A 22,839-nucleotide genomic window follows, 5' to 3' on the forward strand; every position below is an offset into this window, starting at 1 on the left:
CCGTGGGCAGCGGCTGGTACCCCTCAAGGCGCCTGGGCAACTCCTTCTAGCCCAGCTGCGGAGGCGCCTCCCTTCCCCCATGGTCCCAGAGGGTGCTGGCCTGGGACCGAACTTCCCACACAGATGCTCTCATCAGGAGGAAGTGGTGGCATGGGCGGGTTGCCAGAGCTTGGGGAGTCCCCGAGCCTGCCCCCACAGGGCAGTCAAGTGCGGAGTCACTGGTGTGGGGGTGGCGGGTGCCCAGCGAGGCCGGACACACACCGGCCGTGGGGCCCCAAGCCGCGCTCCTTGGCCAGCAGCTCCAGGTGGGAGTGTCGGGGACACCCGGGCCTCAGGGCTCCCGGCAGGCAGGCTGGCTGGCTTCAACCTCACCAGCAAGGTGCACAGATCCCCGAAAGGCACAGGTCTTTGCTTAAAAAGCAAAGAGGACAATAAACCTGAGGCCCAGCTCGTGCTCTGAAAGCTCTGAGCGCTCTGCTGGCCGCCTGTGCTTTGCGGTGGGGCCACGAGGCTCCAGATCAGTGCCCACAGGGGAGCCCCCACGGCCCTCCTCCCACTCGCGGGGGCTGTTTGGTCACCACTGAGGACCTACCTCCAGATACAACTCCTGTCAGTCCTCCAAGTTACCACCCAGACGACCTACCGCGACACCAGCTCTCTCAAACGCTGGGTGACACGCCTGCCGCCTACCGTGAGTACCACTGAGACCTCTGGCGAGAGCGGACAGAAGCACAGAGTCCAGACAGAGAAAGAAAGAGATGTTTTATTAGCATTTGTTACAGCAACGCGTGACATGAAGGGTCGTCCGTGCACAGCCACCCGAGTGGCAAGCGGGTAGCGCAGAGCATGACACCCAGTATTTACACGAGTGCAGAACAGGATCACCCCGAACCTCAAACAGAAGACTGAAAGTCACTTTACAAAAAGGTAAATAAAAATAACACCCATTTATCTATTTTAAAAAAGTGCCAGCTCTTGAGTGGCAGAGCGCGGAGAGGACAGAAGGGCCCGATGCCGCAGGGGCGCCGGTGGCCTAGTACCGAGCTGTGCGCCGCGGGGGCCGGGCCCGTCCTGGCTTCTAAAGCTTCATTTAAGCGTTCCAGATTTTCACCTTTTGGAGTACTTCTGTTTCTAGATCTTCTGAAGCACAAGCCTAACAAGTAGCCAGCCCTCTTCAGCCCTAAGACCAGGGAGCACCCCACCTTGGCGAGGCTTCAACCTCAGTCAGGAACGAAGAAGCCAACAGCAGAATCTTAAAGAGCCAAGTAATAGTGGAGCCAGTGCCCATGTAGGGAAGCACTCCTCCCTCCCACCTGAAAGTTCTACTTTGGTAAATATTAACGTTTTAACCATTAGCAAAATATTTAACCCAGTTAGCAAAATTAACACCGTCATTTCAATACTCTTGTGCATAGTAAATGTTGCAAGATGAACTTCACATCGGATAAAGCAGATTTGAAAATCAGTTTGCAAGAAAGCGTGCCGCCCTCCACGCCAACCTAAGCTCAGGGGACAAGCGGAGGCCCGGAGGTGGTGGCCGGCCCGAGCTGTCGCGGCCCTGCTAGATCGTCTGGTAGCCCGCGTGGCTCCTCTTCCTGCCGATGAGGTAGGCAATGAGGACGATGAGGACCAGCCCCGCCAGGGCGCCGCCCACGGCAATGGGGATCAGCATGCTGTTCTCATCCAGCTGGCACTCCTCCACTAGGAGACATGGGGCAGGGGGCCATGCTCGCGGCCACAGTCCCCACGAGACCTCACACGGGCTTTCCCCCCCTCCCCCCAGCCTGGCTCGGTTCTAATCAATTACTGCTTGGACACAGGACCTCCGGACACAACACCCCACCTCCTGCCTTCACGGCTCGGGAGGACAGGTGCCATCCCATGAAACGACTACCTTTGAGCAAATGGCGCCTTGGGTTCGCTTCTGTGAGCTGCTGGGTCTTCCAAAGGCAAGGTGATGCGGGAAAGGGAGTTTGCTCTAAAAATCTCTGAGACTGGGAAAGGGGACCCCCACCCCCATTAACTGTCCTTGCAACCCAGAAATGATTAAATATCCAAATAGAACTGCAGTCTGCAGACCCCGTGCAGTCTCCCCCAATGCTACTCACCAGACCCAAACTTGTCACCTTGCACCTGGAAAGCCTGGACCCACACTTTGAATATATTGACAGAAAAGGCCTCCGTGACCTCCACGCGCTCCTCGGCGTTACACTTGTATGAATTCCCGATGGTGGCCTGCAGTGCCCTCAAAGAGCTGTTGTCCGCCTGGAAGGTGGGGTCTGCAAAGGCACATTGAGAGTGAGTGCTCTGGAACTCCTGCACGGGCAAGTGAGATGTGGGGGCCTTACCTCTGGCGTCAGGGACAGTCATATTCAACTGGATTCCTTGCAGGAAAAACTGGCTAGTATTTGGGTCCTTAAAGAGAAGAAAATAATTCTTAACCACTTGCCAAACTCACATGTTTATCATCAAACCTAAAGAATCATCTGGTAGTAAATCTGACTCCTGCAATTCTAGCTTCAGCAAGAGGCCGTGGAACACGCAGTCTGTAATAGAAGGCATCGCATAAATCCCGAGAACACAGATGCTGACTTGTCCTCCTAGACCTTTTTACACAATCAGACTCTGTTAAAATAGGGACTGAAGGAGCCATGTTCTAAAAAATCAAACTTTTTCCAAACGTTGGCACTTTAGGAACGTTAATGTAAATTTTATCAGGAGAAACCAGACTGTTAATCTGCAGCATCATAAACACTGGCAGAGGGCATTTCTATGCTTCCCAGATGGGGACAAGAAGAGAGGACCCAGGACCCAGGATGTCGCCCCTGGAAGAAGGGCTGAGGGCAGTGCCCGAGGCGGAGGCTGGGCTGAGCACAGTGGGGCACAGACAGCGATGGTGGGCACGCCGCAGGTACCCCCTGACACCTGCTGCATAAAGGAAACCAACGGAGGTGTCCTTAACGAAAATGGGGGACTGAGGGTCCAAAGCACTGATGGAAGAGGCAGGTGGGGAAAACAGACTCCGTCGTCCTCACTGGGGCAAAGCCGTGGGTTCTGGCACCTTCACTGATTCTCCGTGGGGCTGGGGCATAGTGTGTGGGAGCTGATGGCGGGAAGCCATGGCCAGATGTGGGCTGTGGCGCGAGGTGGCGCGGGCACGAACCCTCACCATTCCAAACTGGAAGAGCAAGGAGTGGATGCGGCTGCTCCGGAGATCCAGGGTCACCAGCTGGGCGCCACAGCTTCCCGTGGCGCTCGTGTTGCTTGGGTCGATGCTGAACAGTCCGCTGACGGTCTGAGGAGGAAAAGCAGACATGTTACCTAAGTTCCTTTTCGCGCCCCATTTCGGGTCCTCCACGCTCTGGAAAAGCCAAAGTGACCTCAAAATGAGAACTTCAAGGCTTCTATCATTTTAACCAAAACCAGGAGGAGGAAAACACCCAAAGTGCAGACTTCCGGTTCCAGAACCATCTTCCCTGCTCCTCCTGGTTGCTACTTTCACGAGGACATTACACTCCCACCACAAGCACCTTCCCTGTCACAGCCCACAGCCCCCATCACCAGCAGGGACAAAGGAAAAGCATAACAATGAACACAAAAATTGTGGTGGTAAAAGTTTAAGCAGAATTTAACAGTCTCTTAGGGGCCGATAAACTCGTCCAGTAGAGCAAGTCCCAATGACACGGGCCATACAGAAGACAGCAGCCTGGCTGTGTGCGCCAAGAAGCTGATTACAGGACAGGCCCCACAACCCGCTCTCTCAGATTTATGAGAGGTGTGCACATGCACCAGCGCCCTGACGCACTGAGATGGGTCCCCAGGGCCGAACCTACCGTGTTGTCCCTCTTGCTGTAGGTGACGTTCAGCTGTAGCCCCATGCTGGCCAGCAGGCAGGTCCCGTTGGCGCCGCTCACGTTGTACTTGTGCACGGAGGGGCTCTCTGGCGTGGGGGATGGTGAAGGGCGGGGAGGCGGTGGCGGTGCGGTTGTCGGGAAAGGCCCATCTTGCTCACAGCGCGTCTCTGGAGGGACAAGTGGGAAAGGAGGCAAAGTCCTAGTTCCTCAGGGCCACCCACCGGAAGCTTCGGCCACCCCAGGCTCACCGTGAACCCCAGCAGTCTCTCAGCTGGCCACACCCGCAGAACGGGATCTCTCGGCCTGTCTGAGGACAGTGCATGCCAGCCCCCCTCCGGAACTATGGGGCAACGGCCTGCTGTCCCACAGGGCCATCCCCACTCCTGCCACCATACTGCGACTCTGCCTGGAGTGTCCTCCAGCTCAGCCTCCGGGCAATGCTGCCTTCACAGAGCTGTCCCCTTCTGCAGGACAAACCTTTCTACTGAAGTAAACACAACCTGAACCCCATCACCTGCTGCTGGGACAGTCAGCTACACACCACTTCAAACGGCAACAATTCAAGACCCTCTGTGAGGCTGCACACTAGGCATGGTGCTGGAGGTCCCACAGATGCAGGCGAGACACACACACACACACGCACGCACACACCAGGACAAAGCTAGTGCCATCAGCAAGGTGCTCGTGGGAGAGAAGCCCAGGAGGCCTTTACAGGGATGAGTGTCAGGGGGCAGTCCCTGCAGGACAAGACTGGAGCTGAGACCACCCAGGTCCAGTGAGCCAGCTGCTCTGAGCTATTCAGAGCAAGGGGGGTGGTACAGGCACCTGCACCCTCCTGGAGACAGAAGGCCCAGGAAGTGTGAGTGAAAATTCCTAAGAAAGGGATGACAATCTAGGAGTGAGGGAAGTTGGGGCAGGACAGGCCTTGGCAGGAGGACATAGTGGCGGGGGGGGGGGGGGGAGAGGGCACATGGGGGGAGCACAGGGGAGTAGGGGGAGTGAAGGGGGGCACACGGGAGGGGGGAGGGGAGAGGGCACACAGTGCCCCCAGAGGACATGCCCAGGAGTTTAAGTGTCTCCGTCTCTCAGAACTTGACCTACTATGATTGCTTAGAACAAAAATTTACATTCAAAATCAAGGCAGACTGAACCAAGAGAGAGAAATGAACACTCCCTCAGATGCATACAGAACACACACCTGCCTCCCACGTAACATCCTAAAACACCCGGACCCACAGCACCTCCAGGAGACCATCATCCCCAAGTTAAGCCCTCTGTCTTACTGCCCTGTTCCTGTGGATGATCAGCATTCACACGACTTCTGTCCAACTCCCACCTCTCCCCACTTCAGCTAGCCTGGGCCGTGGGAGCTGGCCCACCATACCCAGTGCCATGGATGTGGAGCCCACGGGGAAGCTGCCGGAACTTGCTCCACTTTAAAAGGAAACTTTGCCACCATTTCCTCCTGGGGGGCGGGGGGGGGGGGCAGGGGAGAGATGGGAAAGGTCACCCTGCAGGGCTGTGACATGGAAGTGATGCCACACCTCTGGGAAGTTCACTCACCCAGTGTGCCTTCACACAGCGCAATCACACACAGTCAAATGCTTTTCTAGACAGAAGGTAAAAATGGAAAAAAGGCACGATAGTGTGGGTGTGCCTCTGGGCTCTTGGTGGAGGGACAGCTGCCTGAGAGGTCCCCACCCGGGGTGTGCTGGCCACACTACCCGCCTCCTCCCTGGGGCTGTAGGCTGACGCCATAGCCACACCTTTAAGAACAGCCTCACCACTGCTTTCCAAGCTGTTACAGAACAGGACCTCATTAAATGTGCAAAACCACATCAACACAAGGTGGCTTCCAAATCCCAGCCTAGATGGGCATGCGGCATGCATGGGGAGAGTGACGAGCACCTGCACACACGACCTGCTGTTCTCATAAGGCAGGCTGCGAAGTGTCCACCTGGGAGCACAAATGGTACAGTCAAGCGTAAGGACGAGTGCCCGCCCCCTTCCCTCCCTTCCCAAATGCAGACAGAGAGCCCCACCCTGTGCAACCTGTCCCCCAGGCAGACGCTGCAGCGAGGAAAGCACACGGAGGATGCACTCAAGTGTGCTCAGTGCGACCCGTGTGTAATCAGCCCTGGGAAGACCGGGGACCCCAGGAGAGCGCAGGCTGCGTGTCCCACCAAGGCTCCCCTCCTCAGGATTTTCAGAAGCTTCTGGAGGCCCCCAAAGAATCTGCCAGCAACCAGCCTGAGGAGCCTGCGTGCTACAGTTACAAGGAGTCTCCAACGGAGTGCGAGGAGAGTGGCATTAACACTCCTTTACTTTACTCCTTTCCTTTACTTGAAGCTACCCTGGCCGTTGTTCCTAAGGGAGAAATGTTGCCAAACTGGGTGGAAAGCAAGCTTGGGACCAGCCATACTAAAAAGTTCCTATTTTGAACTTCTAACGGTCACAGAGGCAGCCATAAGTGCCCACACATCAAATCTTGAAGGCACAAAGACGAATAAATACGAATCCTCTGCCAAGCCATCAAAGTCAGGTGTCTGTGTGGGCCTGGGGCTGGAAATCCAATTCCCGGGGACACAGCGTGGACATGCTCACCAGCTCCACCTCAGCCTCTGGGGATGGCTGTGCCCAGCCCGCTCCATGGAGATGACCACATGCCCCTCACAGACCTTGGGGAGAGGCTGTCCTCGGAACCTGCCTTCGTCAACCAAACGGGAAGCCAACTCCAGCAGCCTGGCCTTGTGCTTTCTCAGAAGCTCTGATGTGTCAGTACCTGGTGTTTCTCAGGGTAGTGCACGGGTAGGGGTACGGGGAACCAAGGCCCCACGACAGCACAGAAGAGCGAGGCCACAGAAGCCTGCGCCAACCCCCGCAGCTCATTCTGACTTTCCAGGGGCATTTGTGGCCAAAAATTTACCTATTTCTGAAAATGTGTTTAACAGTTCTTTATTGTCAATCTACGACTAGAACAGACTACAAGAATATAAAATATACTTAATGTATTTGACAGGGAACCTTTTCTCTGAAGCTTTCAATTTAAGTGACCCAGAAAAAAAAAAAAGTACCTAAGAACCAGAGGAATGAAATTAGCACAAAAGGAGATTAAAAAAAAACAAATGGCTCAATATTAACAGAAACCAAGAATTTTAAATGTGAATGATGCTGCCATGTAGCATGTGTGCCCAGTTACAACAAATCTCCTGCTTGGAGGGGGATACACGGGTCCCTCTGATTGCAAACCGTGTCAGAAACAGCACAACAGACAAAAGTGGACGTAGCAAGCCGCTGGCAGGCTGGGGGGCTCTCTACAGACCAGACCCCAAGATCACAGCTGGTTGAGTCAAAGTGCACAGCTGGGCTTCGAGCACAGCTCAGGTCACGTCAGCAACTCCAGCTGACCCTTCAACAACGCTGACCCCCATGGATGAAAATCCATGTTAACTTTGGACTCCCCAAAACCTTAATTATTAAAACTCCACTGCTGACCAGAAGCCTTAGCAGTAACACAGTCTATTAACACATATCATGTATTCTTACAGTGAAGGCAGAAAAAAACAATCACAAGAAGACATTTACAGTTTTGTACTGCGTTTACTGGAAACATCCATGTGTGAGTGGACCCACACAGCTCACACTGGTGCTGTTCAGGGTCTGCTGAAGTATTTCTGGGGACAGCTTGGCTCCTGCTCACAGAGCGAAAGCCCATTCTGGAGCCCCTCCCTGCCCACGTGGTTGCTCTGAGAACTCCCCCAATCACTGGGCCTGGACCTAGGCCACTGGAAGACCACATCCCACGAAATAAGAAGTCACAGGGGGTGGGGTGGGTGGTGTGTACACATTTGTGGCAGGGTAGAGGGAGTGGGGAACAGTCCCTGGAGCTTGGGGCATGGATTTGTTTTTTGCAGACTTCATTTCTTATCACTCCAAGTAAAGACTGATCAGAGGAATTACAGATGATGTTACCTGATAGTGACAGGATCCCAAAAGCCCTATGAGGACTCCTTCCTGTCCAGGGAACACTACGCAGACATGCCGTGACCTCACCACACCCTCCAGCCTGCCACAGGGATGTGCCAACTTGTACACGATATTCTGTGTAACTCCAGGACACCTCTTATCCCTCCTCTTCCCAGATTTCCTGAGAGTGCCCTAGTGTCTTTAAAAAGCCGCAAGATTCCTTTCCAAAGCACAGACGTATCCGTAGAGGCAGATTTAACATAACATGAAAGCAAGCTTTGATGAGAGGGACAACCACGAACACAAGAGGAGGTGGGGACTAAGGGTGAGCTTAGTGACCAAGCTTCGGACCAACAACTCACAGGACACAACAGGTGACTGCCCATAGCAGGCTCAGAGTGACCCACCACCAGGGCAGAAGGCCAAGCCCCCAGGTGACTGTGTAGGGGCTGGGGCGGGAGCCTCTGAGGATGGGGGTCGGTGGCTGGGACTCAGGTGTAGGGACCGCTTCACTGAATGCATCTTTCCCCCGTGGAGTCACACACAGACATTCCTCCACTAGGAAAGCAATGCGTGGGGAGCTAACGGTGAGGGGCTGTGTGCGCGTGGGGAGCTGACGGTGAGGGGCTGTGTGCGCGTGGGGATGGGGGTTGGGGAACTCCGTGAACCTAAACCTCTTCCAAAAGGTAAACACTATTTTAAAAAAGTGATAAACCTTAAAAAAGATTAGCATTTCTGTACTGTCACAATCTGATCTTAGGCCAGAAGCTGGAGCCCTGTTCTGGGCACCACACCGCTCAGAGAGGTCAGACAGGACAGGCCCATCTCTGTGCTCAGAAGCTTTCCAAGCAGCAGAAAACAAGTCATGAAAGTGAAGAGCTATCCTCTACAGCCACCCTGAGGCCTAGATGGTAGTGAGGTCACTGCACTATCATTTCCCAATGCCTCTGACAGTTTTTGCTCTTCCCTTCTGCTCGAGGCCAGAGGGAGAAGACTGAGGTGTTCTGCTGGGGACGAAACCCAGCTGCTTGGAGACTCATACCTGTGAGTGTCAGCTGCTGAAGCACTTAGCGTGGCTGTAACTTCCCCACCCCCCGCAGTCCCTCCCCCACTCGGGGAGGTGGGTGCTAGCGTGCACACCTGGGCCTGTGCACGTGTGCGTGTGCACACACACACACACAGCTTGCCACACAAGGGGGGTACTAGAGAGGGCTGGTCCCACCGGTCTCCTCCAGAGCTGCTTCAGCTCACACATACCTGCCTTTGTGCCCTGTGTATTGCTGCTGGTTGTGTCTTCCCAGTTACAGACAGCAAACGTTCTAGACTTTGTGGCTGTCTGGTGTCTGTGCACACCCGGCTCTGCCAGTGTGAATGCAAAAGCAGCCATAGAAACAGGTATACGAATAAATGAGGCTATGTTCCAAGGAAACTTTAGTTATGGACACTGAAGCTTGACTTTCATGTAATTTTCATGTGTTGTGAAATGTTCGACTCCTTTGAACCTTAAACTGATAAGCACGGAAAAACCACATTTAGCTTCCTGGCTATACAGAAGCGGAGGTGGGCTGCACAGGGCCTTGCGGAGGGCACGAATGCCTCTCAGGAGGGCTGTACCCAACCGCACAGAGGCCCGGCCGGCCCACTGGGCCCACCAGCACCAGTAACTCAGAGCAAATCAGCCACGCAGCCAGCAGTCACCTGAGTGTTCCAGCCACACTGCTGGGGCCGCTGAAATTGAAGGCTCACAAAAGCACGGCTAAACACCGAAAAGGACAGGCAAGTTCTCTAAGACAACCAAGCCCCTCACCCTTCTAGAAAATAACAGTGATCTGTGAGCTGACTGGCAGGACTGGGGAAGAGAACTTTCTTCAGTCCTAATTGAACGATAACACTCCTCAGTATTTACTCTCAGCCAGGCACTGACATAAACACCACGTATAAATTTCCTTTTTAACTCTAAGATCCTCCTAAAACAGACTATTATTTTTACTCTACAAGGGGAGGAGACAAGAGACTGACTACCTTACCCAAGACCACAGAGCTAGGAGGGGTCTGGAGCCCTGTCTGTCAGACCCCAGAGCCCACCAGTGGAGCTGAGCTGGCAGGTGCCTCCCTGAGGAGTCATGACCAACCCCCGCCCCCCCGCCCCCCCCCCCCCCCAGCCAACCTGCCCAGAAAGGCATTCAGGTCCTTCTGCCATCCACCCCCGGGCCCGTCAAGCTGGACAGAGGTAAGCCTAGGTCTTGGTGAAAAGACAGCTGGCTTGAACTGGAAGATTCTGTGACCCTGACCTCATTAGCTTCCCAATAAAGGAAGACACAGAGAGTTTCAACTGCTTTTCCCTTTTAAAATCAGTGTTTGTCCTACCTCACCTAAAGAGATCACCTCCTCTCAAGAGAAAAACATGTTTGGTGGGCAGTTCAAAGGTGTGAGTTGCACCCAGTCCCCCACTGCACAAATGCTTACTCACACACATCTTCCTCAGGCACAGGCTCACAGCCACGCTTGCACGCACTGAGCTGGGCCTGGGCACCAGGGCCACAGGCAGCGTCCTACCTTCCTTGCTAAAGCTACTGCTGGCAAGGTACGCCTGGATGGTGGCATCATGGAGCGTGACAGTGACGTTGCGCATGTGGATCTGGTTGTTGCTCACACATCTGTATTTTTTATTTATGTCTGCCCTGATGTCAGTGGCAGACTCCACAGTCTTGATTTCTGTATTTAAAAAAAAAAAAAAAAAAAAAAAATCAATTTTTAACTACGTGAAGTACTTAGTTAAAATTTTAGGCCCTCTCCAACCTGATTTTCTTAACTCTGTAACTGGTCGGTTTGGGTTCTTACCCTTGGAGCTTGCGTTGGGGAAAATCTGTGTGTCAGACAAGTTATAAATAAAACCCATCAGCTGAACACTATAACGGGTTGCATTTCTTGTGAAATTGAGGGTCAGTCTATGTCCTCTTCCAAAAGCAATCACGAGACTGGGGGCAGACGCGTTCTCTTTACCACAGGAGCTGCTGCTGTTTAACACTGCTGCATCAGGTGGTAGGTCGAAGGTCACATTCTAGAACAAAGGACACACACCCAGTCAGAACGCAAGCCACTAAAGTGATTCAGATGCACCAAGGAAGACCTTCAGGAAGAGGGACATCAGTGCACCTCAGAGGCTGCAGTGAGCACATTCACCTCTGACATCGATAAAAACATAGTAAAGTCAGGATTATGTGTCAGTACAGACTGAGAAATAATTCAAGTGTAAGACAAAGCGGACAATTAACATAATTTTAATTTGTAGCATTTTTAAACAAAAGTGATCTTGGTTAACTGAAATAATTCATATTGGCCTTCAAGTGAGCTATGTATTTATATTTGAGAAAACCATCACTACTCGTGTGCTATAAAAATGTTTAAAGAGTATGTCTCTTCATGGGACCCACAGGAGCTACATGTGTAGTCAGCATAAGGAACAAACTTGTCAAATCCTAAATTGCACACCTAAAGCTAATGTAACATCGGGTGTCGACTGCACTTAAAGTCTCTTTAAACAGAGAAAAAGATGTTTGCTGCAGAACTGTTTGAATTTACCATTACAGACAAAACTACAGAACCACCAGGTGACCCTGGAAACGAGCAGGACCGGCTAAGTGAGCCGCGGATAAGCTGCTCCTGAGACGACAGAACTCTGCGAGGTGACAGAGACCAATACGGTGGAGAAGAGTAAGGCACATAACAGCAGTGGGCAATCCCATCTGTGTAACATAATATACGTCCAAATGATATTTTAAAAATCCAAACACAAAACAAGTAATGTAGCAAGGACAACAAAAGTGTTTGGACAAGTCTCTGTAACTTGAGACACTCCTGCGGGACGGAGCCTGCCCGTTTCTCTCTGGTCTGGAATGTGACCATGTTTACGTGGAGGCCAGATGGGGCCTGAGCACCTGGCACAAAGTCCAGGGGCCCCACCACTGCCCTGTGAGGTGGTCAAGGAAAAATGGTGGTTTCAACAAAGAACTAAAAACAAAATTTGGTTTAGAGATACATACAGGAGTAAATGTGAAAAAGAAGCATGATGTCCACTAGTGGGTAACTGACAAAGAAATACAGATGCAGCTTACTTGTTAGGAATCTAATAAATTCAAAAAACCCTTTCATCCCGTAGAAGTGCAAGTTATTTTAAGAAAACAATGAGGGGCATTTTGGACGAGTACAGCCTGCAGCATTGCTCAGCTGTTTATATGCAATTCCTGGAGCCTAGTGGTTTATCCAAAGCAAATTCAACATATCAGGAAAAGTATATTCACACCGCTGTGCCCTGAGCACGAAAGTACATCAGAAAACAGAAAACAGCAGAGGCTCCAACACAGGCTGATCAACATAAGAGAACACTGCACTGTGATCACAAAAAGTAATCGTGAGGAAAATGGGGATTACACGCACATAAAACCGTTAAAGCAGGGGGCGCCTGGGTGGCTCAGTCCGTTGAGCGTCTGACTTCGGCTCAGGTCATGATCTCACAGTCTGTGGGTTCGAGCCCCGCATTGGGCTCTGTGCTGACAGCCTGGAGCCTGCTTCAGATCCTCTGTCCTGCTGTCTGTCTGCCCCTCCCCTGCTTGCATGCCCCCTCCCCTCTCTCTCCCCCAAATAAATAAACATTAAAAAAAATTCATAGAACAGCAAGAGCAGGGCATAAAATGGTTTACATATCTGACTGCACCTTCAGTATATACAGTAGCATAGGCTACTGATGAGCGGAGGAGGATACTACTATGGCACAGGGGAACTGTGCTACGGTGAGGTCATTTCTCAAACGTTTATTTGAAATGATAATAACAAACATCTTCACACACACCACACCCTGCATGAAGGACCCTGGTGCTTCCTACCGTAGGACCGTTCCTGGTATCATAGCTGGTCACGAAGGCAGCAGAGAAGTTGGCCATGATGCAAGCCGTCCCATTGCCGTCCGTCACCACAAACGTGGCCGCCGTGCCATGTAGGAGGCCTGCTAACTCCAGGAAAGACAGAAATATCCAAACAAGGTTTTGAAAATACAACTGGGCGCTTCTGTGGTCTCTAGCTGTGGCAATAATGGACTTTATTAGGAAATACTACTGTGCTGCTTACAAGATCGAGATGTGGGTTACCGAGGCTGGGTTCAGCTGGGCTGTCTTTCCTGTCCCTCCTAGATAGGATCCTGGAAATGTTAACTCTAAACCCACTAGTTAGTCTGCCCACCTGACCAACAGCTCTTTAATGCCTGATGTCAGGGTACTGACAGGGAGGTCACATGTCAATTTCCGGGTCAACCTAGGCACATGCTGCTCTGCACTCAGTCCTCAGAGGGTCTCTGGAAGATGTACCAGGGTCCCGGAGGCACAACTCAACCTGAATACCGATCTTCCGCAGAAGCCCATGGGAGAACTGGGGAATCTTTTGCTGTGGTCCTAAACTATTTAAAGTTAGATCTCTTGTTACTTCTCATGGACTGGTGGTGTGGCAAGAAAAGCCACAGACTCACAGATCCGAGTCCTTCACCAAGTTTCAGAAACATCCTTAAAAACCAGTGATTCAACTGAACCTAGACTTGGCTGCACGTCAGGCCATCAGTCAACTCATCTAGGCAGGGCTGCCACATCCCCGAAGGAAGGGACAGAATGAAGCTCTCATGGGTCCCTCCAGCTCAACAGTGATGGTGGCTAGCGATTTCCTCTTCAAGTTCTCAGGGCCAGAGCCATCTCTGGCTTCTTGATGTCCTATAGCTCTGATGGGTTTAGCAGCGAATGTCATCCGAACACTGTGGTAGAGCAGTAGGTAATTTTCCCAAGCCACATGTTAGTACACTGTTCTTGCAACAAAAATGGGTGCTTTCACTAGTTCTGAAACCAAGAACTAGTCTGCCAGCACTGGGTGCCGTGGGGGTCAGAAGTGACATGCCCTCCCTCCAGTGACATGCCTGCCAGTCCCTGCACACCTTTTCCCGACACTCCAACCACTCCAGGCATACATGTGACACAGGAACATTTTGAAGACACTCAGTACACACTCGATTAACTTTTCATTCTAAAATCCCTGCCCCCAATAAATGACCCTAACAAACCCAGTTTATTACACTCTTGCGACTTTCACAAAATAAAATCTTTAAAGCCAACTACTATTCAAGCATAAAGCAAAAAGTAGCCAGAAACCCCACATACCTTCCCGTATTCTTCTGGTACGGGAAACACCAAAATCTAGGTTCACAGAGAAGCTGCTGCAGGAAAAAGCAGCAACCTATGGCAAACAAGAAACCTGTGCAGTTTTTGTCTGTTTTGGAAATTCTTAACCTATGCCCCTGAAAACTCAGGTTACACTAAAGGCAACTCCGATAAATGAATTTCCATTGTAAAACCTAGAGAAAATTCCACAGCTTGTTTTTAACTCAGTAAAGGATTTTAAAAACAGAGAAATCATCCCCGTGCCTTTGGAGAGGGATGGGTTAAGGGCACCAGCGGTTCAGAGAGGCCAGCAAGGTGGAAGCAGGCTCGGTGGGCAGAAGCAAGTGTGTGAGGGACGCTGACCCAGACCACGAGCGCATGGCTGCCACCCGCCCCCACCCCCCCACCCTGCCGCCAGGGCTCTCTCAGGCCTGAGATGCCCTCACGTGGCCGTGGTTCTGGCCTGGCTGCCGGAGTTACTGTGTGACCACGCATGCCACAGACAGGGCAGGTGGCTGCCTCTCACAGGAGCACACACACAGCAGTTCTAACCAAGCTGCCTTTCCAGAAGTTAGTTCCTTAAGTCATTAACACCCTTTTACTAACTCCAAGCACTTCATTGGAAACTATTTCACGTTAAATAACTTTTCAGTCACAGAACGTTTTCACTTAGTAAATATGCTGAGTATGAGCTTTCAAAGTAAAACAAGTATTACAAAAGCAAATTTAAAGTAAGTTTTACCAACACTAGATATCCACAATTATTCTGGAGGGGCCAGAAACTTTCAATTACTAAAACAAGAAACTTATCCCCAGAAGCCAAATTTTAGTCCAGAGAAAAACGTCTCTGGGAGCATCAGATCGCACACTTACAGGAGAAACTTATGCATGCTGTCAGAAGCTGTCTGTGGCCCTCTAACAAGCTTGCTCCCTGGCCTGTGGCGGTCCATCCAGCACACAGGTGCAGACTCCACCATTTCTCCGGGGACCACATAAATGAGTAACTTCAGCCTATTCCTTCAAGGTACCCTCACCGGTAGGAATCCCCTTCTGACACAAGTACAGCTGTGGGAAGCGAGTCTGGTTCTGTTGCAGACTCCGCCACTCACTAGCTGTGTGACCTGGGGCCGGCAGCAGTTGCTGCCCTCGGTTTATGCGCCCACGGACCAGAACAAGCGTGCTGACCCCTCGGGGTCATGGGTGTATCAAAGGAGCCAGTGCACACGCAGCACACAGTACAGGGCAATAGCACTGGCTTTAATGCTCACTGACAGTATTTAAACAGAGCCATATAGACCTCACCCATCGAGTTCGTCACTAAACCCTCAGAACCTGACGGAAAATGTCAAATAAGTTATGTCACTTAAAAAGCACTTGTTATGCACGTGTTACGTGCCAGGACCTGCGCCAAGCACTTTGCAGCTAATTCAACTATGGTGGCAACCTTAACAGGAAAACGCTACTGCGATTCCCTTTCACAGCTGTGGAGACTAAGGGACAGGGACCTAACTTGCTTAAGGTCACACAGCTACGGAGTGCTGAGCAATCGGGAACTGAGTGCCAAAACTTGCTGAGTGAGTGGATACGTTTCAAATGACAAAATGCTCATTTTTGAAATAAAAGAAGCTGCCATCCAAAGGAACAAGTGAATACATTTCTTCGTTAAACTTTTTAGAAGAAATACGTCCTAGTTTGTCATTACTTGATTCTTTTAAATCCAGTATTTTTCTTTTTAATCAGTGACACATAACCACCTATGACTAAAGGAAGCACGTAAAGAAGACCAAGGTTCCTTCCCACACTCCGAATCACAGCCTGGAGGGGAAGGCCATGAGCACGGACACTTCTAAAGCACAGACATGGACGTGTGGTTAGGGACCAGTGCTACAGAACAGAGTCTAGGTAAGTGCCGAGCACTTACTACGTGTGAGGCCCAAGGTGGAAACATCATCACAGCACGACTGGAATGACGTTCCAGTGAAAGCTCACGCCACGCATGCATGTAGTCACGTCCCGCAGATGCAGAGAGAAGGGAGAACGGACACTGCCTGGGACGTGTCTAACAAAAGAAGTTCAAAATCACAGGCCTCGAACATTTTGGTCTCAAACACCATTAAGAATTTGGTCACCAACCCGAGGAGCTAACAAACTTCCACAATCAACAGTCATGTTAACTTGAGTAAGGGGAAGGAAATCATCTAGTTGACACCAGTGGTTTAAAGAGTCCCATTACGCAATGACACTTCATCTCAAGTGTCAGACGGTTTCAGTTCACCCTGGTCTATGCTTTCTACCAAGTATTCAAACACAAAAGCAGCTTTAAGAAATGTCTAATTATTAATGAAGGAGGATTTAGTAATTTCCAAGTTTGAAATATGCTTTCAGAAAACATGCTTTTTGGTAAAATTATACATCAAAATAAACATCATTTTAAAAAGACCTAAATCCAAATTAATACGCCTTTCCTAAAAGTTGGATTTTAACTGAACATAAAACTTAGAAAGATAGAGTGGAATAGGGATTAGAAAGTTAACGACACGTACAATACGCCCAGCTACAGCCCCGCAGGGAACTAAAGAGGTTTCTCTTCCCTTTGAGGGCGAGCTCTTCTAATACCGAACACGCTGCCGGCCGACACCGCCAAACCTGTTCCACCAACTCCTCTTGTAGCTACACTGCCAGGGAGGGCAGCTTAGGGTGTACCGAGGGAATAAGGTCACGCCTGGTGGCTATTCATGCAGCTCAGAGAACTCACTTTACACAACAGGCAAACAGGTGACACCCAAATCCACCCATTCACAGGTGCACAATTTACAGTAGAAGAAGACCTATTTCCAGAACCCACGGGCAGGTGTGTACTGTAACGTGCATCCACATCGTGTGAGCTCGCGTGAGCTCCGGGAATTGTCTTCCGGATATTTCAAACTCTGCCTTTCGGATGATCTTCCCGTGTTAACTGGGAGCGGGGTGAAAGGGTGTGGCACCGCAGACAGGTTCACCAAGGGCATCTGCGCAGATTTAGGAGACGGCGCACATTCCTCTTTCTCATGAGACCAGAAAACCAGAACAAAACTCAGTCAATCGCACACCGAGCGCCCGCCGACCGCTCTGAGATCCGCACTGATGGGGTCCCGCGCTTTGACTCGGGAACGGAGGCAGCGCTCCTGACGACCGACCACTCGCTAGAAAACAATACTGCCATTGTGCGGCCGCGGCTTGGGGCCGCCGACCTCGCACTGTACCCGCTGCGGGAGCTCCCAAATGTCACCCGAACCTGAAGTTCACAGCAAAGCAGCGCAGGGGACAGCACTCGCAGCCGTCCCAGAAGGGCAAAGTTAAAGCACAAAAGACGTATTCTGAGCGTCCGGACCAACACGCCGCCCTCCTCCCTCCTCGGTAGGAGCCGTATCCCCCGGGGGGCGGGGGACAGAGGGACCACGCAGGTACCGCCGCCTCGGGCTGCACAGCTTCACTCGGTCTTCCGTGGCTAAACCACAGCCGTCCCGAAACCCACAAGCCACTTAGTTCCACCCTAACACCCGGAGAACGAGCTCGGTGGCCCTCAGCTGACATCTCGACCCAACTCCTCAGGCAGCGGCCAAAGGGCTCCAGGCCGGCCCCCAAGTGGCGACCTCCGCCGGGGCGGGGACGACTCGCGGGCCCGCTACCCCCCCACCCGGCTCCGCCCCGCATCGTCCGCGGCCGCCGGGTGCCCCCGCCCCGCGTCCCCGGGGACCCCAACCCACGGCCCCCCTCCCTGCCCCGGCGTCCCTGGCCCCTCACCGAGCAGCAGCAGGAACAGAGGCCGCCGCCGGGCGCCGCCGAGGGCCGCCATGGGCGCGAGGGCTGCCGAGGCCGGAGCCGAGCGGGTCGAGGGCGGTTGGGCCGCGGGCGGGCCGGGGGCCGGCGTGAGGGCGGGGGAGGGTCCCGGGGTCCAGAGGCCGGGCCGCTGCGGCGCCCGCGGCAGGAAGGAGACCCTTCGGCCGGCGGCGCCCGTCACGTGAGGCCGCGCCGCGCCCGCACCGTCACGTGATCCCCGCGGATCTCGCGAGAGCGAGAGGGCACGGCGTCTTCCCCTGGGTTGGAACCGGCCTCGCACGTGACCTGTGGGCACGTGACCGTGGCGCCACGTGACGCGCACCCCGGCCTCTGGGCCACTTGAAGCCGAAAGTGCGCGCCGCGAGCGCGTGGGGAGGCAGCTACCCGCTTCCGCCGCCGGCGAGGCGTCCGCCGACGGAGGCGACGACGGTCACCCCGGAGAACGCAGGGAGGCCCGCGCTGGCTGCGGGTTTCCTCAAGGACCGCGATGCTAACGTGCTCCTCTCTCGTGGCGTGGGGCACTCTGGCCGCGGGGCTCCTCTGGTCGACTGACGCTTGAGGAGGCTGAAGTGGGGGGACAAGGGTGGGGAGGGGTGGAACACGTGTACCGAATGTCACAGCTCACGTTTGAAACAAACCAAAACCCGTTTTTGTAAACAACTCAGAGTGCGGAACTTAGGGCTAGACGAAATCTTGGAGGAATGGGGTTCAGAGGTTATACAGTGATTGCCAGCTGTGACGCCCTCCTGAAGGATGTGTCGGAACGGGGCGTGGAGGGGGGCACCATTTATCTAGAACGTTCGGAAACGCTGGTGTTGCTTATATCCCGGCGTGCCACAGCAAAGGAAATCCGAGTCTTTGTGCTTCTAGAACCTTCCGGAAATACCTTTCTGCCTTGCTCCTTATTGCCTGAGTGTAAAGGCACCTTTCCCTGGTTGCCTAAAGGCTCCCTGGCTCTTGTCTTTCACTGCCTTCTGGAGCTCTGGCACCCCTCCCTTTACCTCCCCCCACCTTGGCTGGTACAGTTACTCAGACACCCAGTTTCCCAGCTCCTTCCTTCCTCTCCGGTCCTGTGGCTTCACTGAGATCTCCCCAACTCACCACCTCTGGAATGTTCCTGGAGCCTCTTCAGTGCAGGTGTGTTGATTACTGCCGGTCACTCTTCCGAACAGTCATTGATTCTGGTGGCTTTCCCGCCTTAGTTCTTAATGTTTGTTTGCTTTTCGTAAATTTTGTGTTCTTCCTTGTCATTTCTGTCCAGCTTCCCTTCCTCTCAGTTTCTAACATATAATCAGACTTCCTGTTAGATCTGCACTTGAGGACAGTGGCTGGGCATGCGTGTTTCCCCCAGGCAGTCCCCTCCCGACCCGGCCTCCATTCTAAACAAGGTTTCCTTTTATTAATGTTTGCAGGGGTAGGAGTTAGCAGTTCTTAAAATACTCTGTTTTAAGGGTGTTAAACACATTAAGTAGATGCTTTGCAGGTTTTGCACTGTGGAAGAACTTACAAATAAGGGGAACGTGAGGATGAACCTAGTGAGGCTGGAGCTGCCATGTGTTGTAAGACACGAGGGGTGTCTGGGTGGCTCAGCTGGCTAAGTGTCTGCCTTCCGCTCAGGTCGTGATCTCACGGTCTGTGAGTTCAAGCCCCGCGTTGGGCTCTGTGCTGACAGCTTGAAGCCTGGAACCTGCTTCCGATTCTGTGTCTCCCTCTCTCCCTCTGCCTCTCCCCTGCTCACGCTGTCTCTGTCTCTCAAAAATAAACAAACATTAAAAAAAAAAAAAAAGACACATGAGATGGATAGTCACTGAAATAAACAGAACAAATTTACTAGGTAAAAAGCAATGGTGTGTAGTACATATTAGCAGTTTATACCCCGCCAGCGACCGTTAAAGGGCATAGCATTTTCTATTGCCTGGTCACATCAGCTGGAGCATTTGCTTGTATTTCTGTTTCACTCAAGTTCTCCATCGTTTTTTCTTTGCCCACGAACTGGCTGGCAGTCACTTGCAGAATAGTAAGGTTTCCCAGCACTGGGCCTGCAAGGAGGAGGCGCTTTCTGCGGGGCTGCTCACAATGAGAGCTGGGTCTGTGCCACCTCCTGTGCTTTACTACCTGGGGACAAGATTTTTCACTTCTCTTTCCCACTTCTCTTGCCCGTTTACAGCAAGAACTTTTACTTTTGGTTTATTAATTATACAAAAGGCAAGTAAATCGTGGTTGAAAAGTGTAAGACTGTAAGTTTACAGAATAAGTGAATGAATAACATGCCAGAAAAATAGAAAACCATAAGCTTTCAAGTGAAATGTGTGCTATTGCGTGGAGAAAGAATCGAGACCCCCTCTCACCCAGCACTTGTGAAAATCAGTCCTTTCCTTTAAGGCACTTAGACTGCCTTTACTTTCTTGGTGTTTAAAATAATGCCACGAGTAGTGCCTGGGTGGCTCAGTTGGCTGAGTGTCCAACTCTTGATTTCAGCTCAGGTCATGATCCCAGGGTGCTGAGATCAAGATTCTCGTCCTTTGCCCCTCTTCCCCGGTCGCACGTGTGCATGTGCTCTCTAAAATAAAATAAGTTATTTAGAAAAATAATGCCATTGAGGTGCATTAGATGGCTCAGTCAATTAAGTGTCTGACTCTTGATTTTGGCTCAGGTCATGATCTCACGGTTCATGAGTTCGAGCCCCGAATCGGGCTCCATGCTGACAGCACAGAGCCTGCTTGGGACTCTCTCTTTCCCTCTCTCTCTGCCCCTCCCCACCTGTTCATTTTCTCTCTCAAAATAAATCATGCCATTGAGAACATCTATACGTGTCTTGTGTACATCTCTGACAACTTCCTTTCCACAGATTCCTTGAAGTACTTAAACCAAGGCAGTCTTCCTTTTAGAGAGCTATGAAAAAGGAACTCTCATAAAAAAGAACCAAAACGTTTACTTCCTTGGAAAGCAGATTAACTCAAAACAGTTCCAAGTCATTTGGAGCAGGGAGTAATTGTGAAAGTTCAGGTATGCTCATGTTCCCAGTGACATACTCACCTGTTGCTGTCTGGACGCTGGGGTCTGGGGTGGTGCTAACTAGGGCCTGTGCTAGTTTGAGAAATGAGATGTGGCTAACCAGAGCCTTTTACTAATGGTGGAAGACAGAACGGGAACTGAAAGCAACACAAAGATACTTCAACACATGTTACCCCATGACCTGCTCAGAGGGGATGGGGTGGATTCCACTGCACGACACCTGTTTACCCATTCACCTGCTGAAAGACAGTGTTGTTACGAATAAAGTGTGATGACTGTTCAAAACCGTGTCATTGGGCAGATACTTTCCTTTCTCCTGGGTAAATCCCTCAGAATGGAAAAGCTGGGTCATAAGGGAGTCTGTGTTTAAAAAGAAACGGTTGAATACTTTTCCAAAGCAGTGGCACTATTCTATATTCACATCAACAGTAACATCCTTATCAACGCTTGATATTACCAGCCTTCCCAATTAAAAGCAATCAGGATAGCCGCATCATTGTCACTAATTGTGACTAGTTTGCATTTTCCTGGGGGCTATTGCCATGAAAGTTCCTTCCATGTGCCTCATAACCACTCACCCATCTTCTTTGGTTAGTGTCTGTTCAAACCTTGTCCTAATTTGTTAAAATGATTTATTGCTTTTGAGTTCTAAGTGTTTGTTTGTTTTTTAATATAGTCTGGATAGAAATACTTCGACGTGTTGTAAATATTTTCTCCCATTATGTGGCTTGCTATTATATTTCTTAATAGTATCTTTCAAAAAGTAAGCTTTAAATTTAATTAAAATCTAAATGGTCAGTATTTCCTTCAGGCTTCATGTTTTTTGTGTTCTAAGAAATCTCTGTATTTCCCAACATCTTAATGATTTTCTCCTGTGTTTTCTTCTAGATGTTTCATGGTTTTAACTTCTACAATTGGGCCTACGATCAAGGTGTGAGATAAAAATCAGTGTTCATTCCTCCCCCGCCCCCCCATATATGACAGCTATTTGATAAAAAGACTTTTCTGAGCCATTAAGTTACGTTGGCATCTTTGTTGAAAGTGACGTGGTTGCATACAGGTGGGCATGCCGTGGCATTTCCTGATGCGTTCGGTTCATCTGCACGGACGCCACGGTGCCTCCGTCTCTAGCTTCACAAAAGATCTGGCAGAGTTCGGGAGAGTAAGGTCTCCAGCTGTTCTGTTACAAGTTGCGTTGACTCTTTGAATTTCGTAGGCATTCTAAAAGGAGTTTGCCATTTTCTATAAAGGATTTTGGCGGGCATCGAGTGTACTTATCACCTTGGAGAAAGTGGACGCGTTAACAACCGGATGCGGCTCTTCATTTGTTTTACTCTCCTTTAAATTATTTTCATTTTCAGGGGACATGTCTTTGTGCATAATCTGTAATCTCTCTCTCTGTATCCCACACATTTCTGGGTGCTACTGTGAATGGGGCTGTACTTTTAAATTTCATTCTCTGGTTGTTGCTAGAATGTGGAAAGAAATACGGTTGACCTTTGTTTAGCGACCTCTTGTGACTTTGCTAAATTGGCTCATTAGCTCTGGTAGCAGTTTTGTAGATTTGATTCGTTCTACCCCCATGATCATGTCGTGTGAATAAAGACTACTAACTCCCTCCCATCTCTATGAGTTTTCTTTCTTTTTCCTGTCTTGGTGCAGTGGCTAAGACCTCCACCCCAGTCTCGTCCCAGCCTCCAGGCCAAAGCTTGCAGTCTGTTGCCATGTAACGTAATGTTAACTTAAATCTCTAGTAAATGTGAGGAAGTTCGTTTCTATTCCTAGTTTGCTAGGTGTTGTTTTTTAAATCAACAGTGTTAAACTTCATCAAATGCTTCTTCTATTGAGATGATTATATATTTTTATTTCTTCTTAGATTTTCAAATGTTCAATCAACCTTCTACTTCTGAGGAAAATTACACTAGGTTTTGGTGTATTGATTTTATATATTGCTGGACTCAAATTGCTAATATTTGGTCTATAAGTTTCTT

The 22,839-nt window shown here is 50.9% G+C and overlaps 1 protein-coding gene and 1 long non-coding RNA gene across 2 annotated transcripts; one reads left to right on the forward strand and one right to left on the reverse strand.

Annotated features, from left to right (window-relative positions):
* Positions 1 to 745: 745 nt before the first annotated feature.
* Positions 746 to 18,048, reverse strand: LAMP1 (lysosome associated membrane protein 1). The gene is made up of 9 exons (XM_060636633.2): positions 17,798 to 18,048; positions 12,704 to 12,825; positions 10,662 to 10,881; positions 10,377 to 10,535; positions 3,834 to 4,021; positions 3,170 to 3,295; positions 2,349 to 2,415; positions 2,109 to 2,279; positions 746 to 1,701 (listed from the first exon to the last, which is right to left on the reverse strand). Exons 1-9 carry the CDS (start codon positions 17,847 to 17,849, stop codon positions 1,562 to 1,564), a joined length of 1,245 nt encoding a protein of 414 aa, XP_060492616.1. The 5' UTR covers positions 17,850 to 18,048; the 3' UTR covers positions 746 to 1,561.
* LOC132681804 (uncharacterized) lies at positions 17,187 to 22,436 on the forward strand. Its single transcript, XR_009611249.2, has 3 exons — positions 17,187 to 17,410; positions 20,682 to 20,839; positions 21,737 to 22,436. It is a non-coding gene; the product is annotated as an uncharacterized LOC132681804 (long non-coding RNA).
* Positions 22,437 to 22,839: the final 403 nt, after the last annotated feature.

Source organism: Panthera onca, chromosome A1 (assembly GCF_046562875.1).
Source record: "Panthera onca isolate mPanOnc1 chromosome A1, mPanOnc1 haplotype 2, whole genome shotgun sequence".
Classification (NCBI taxonomy): Eukaryota; Metazoa; Chordata; class Mammalia; order Carnivora; family Felidae; genus Panthera; species Panthera onca.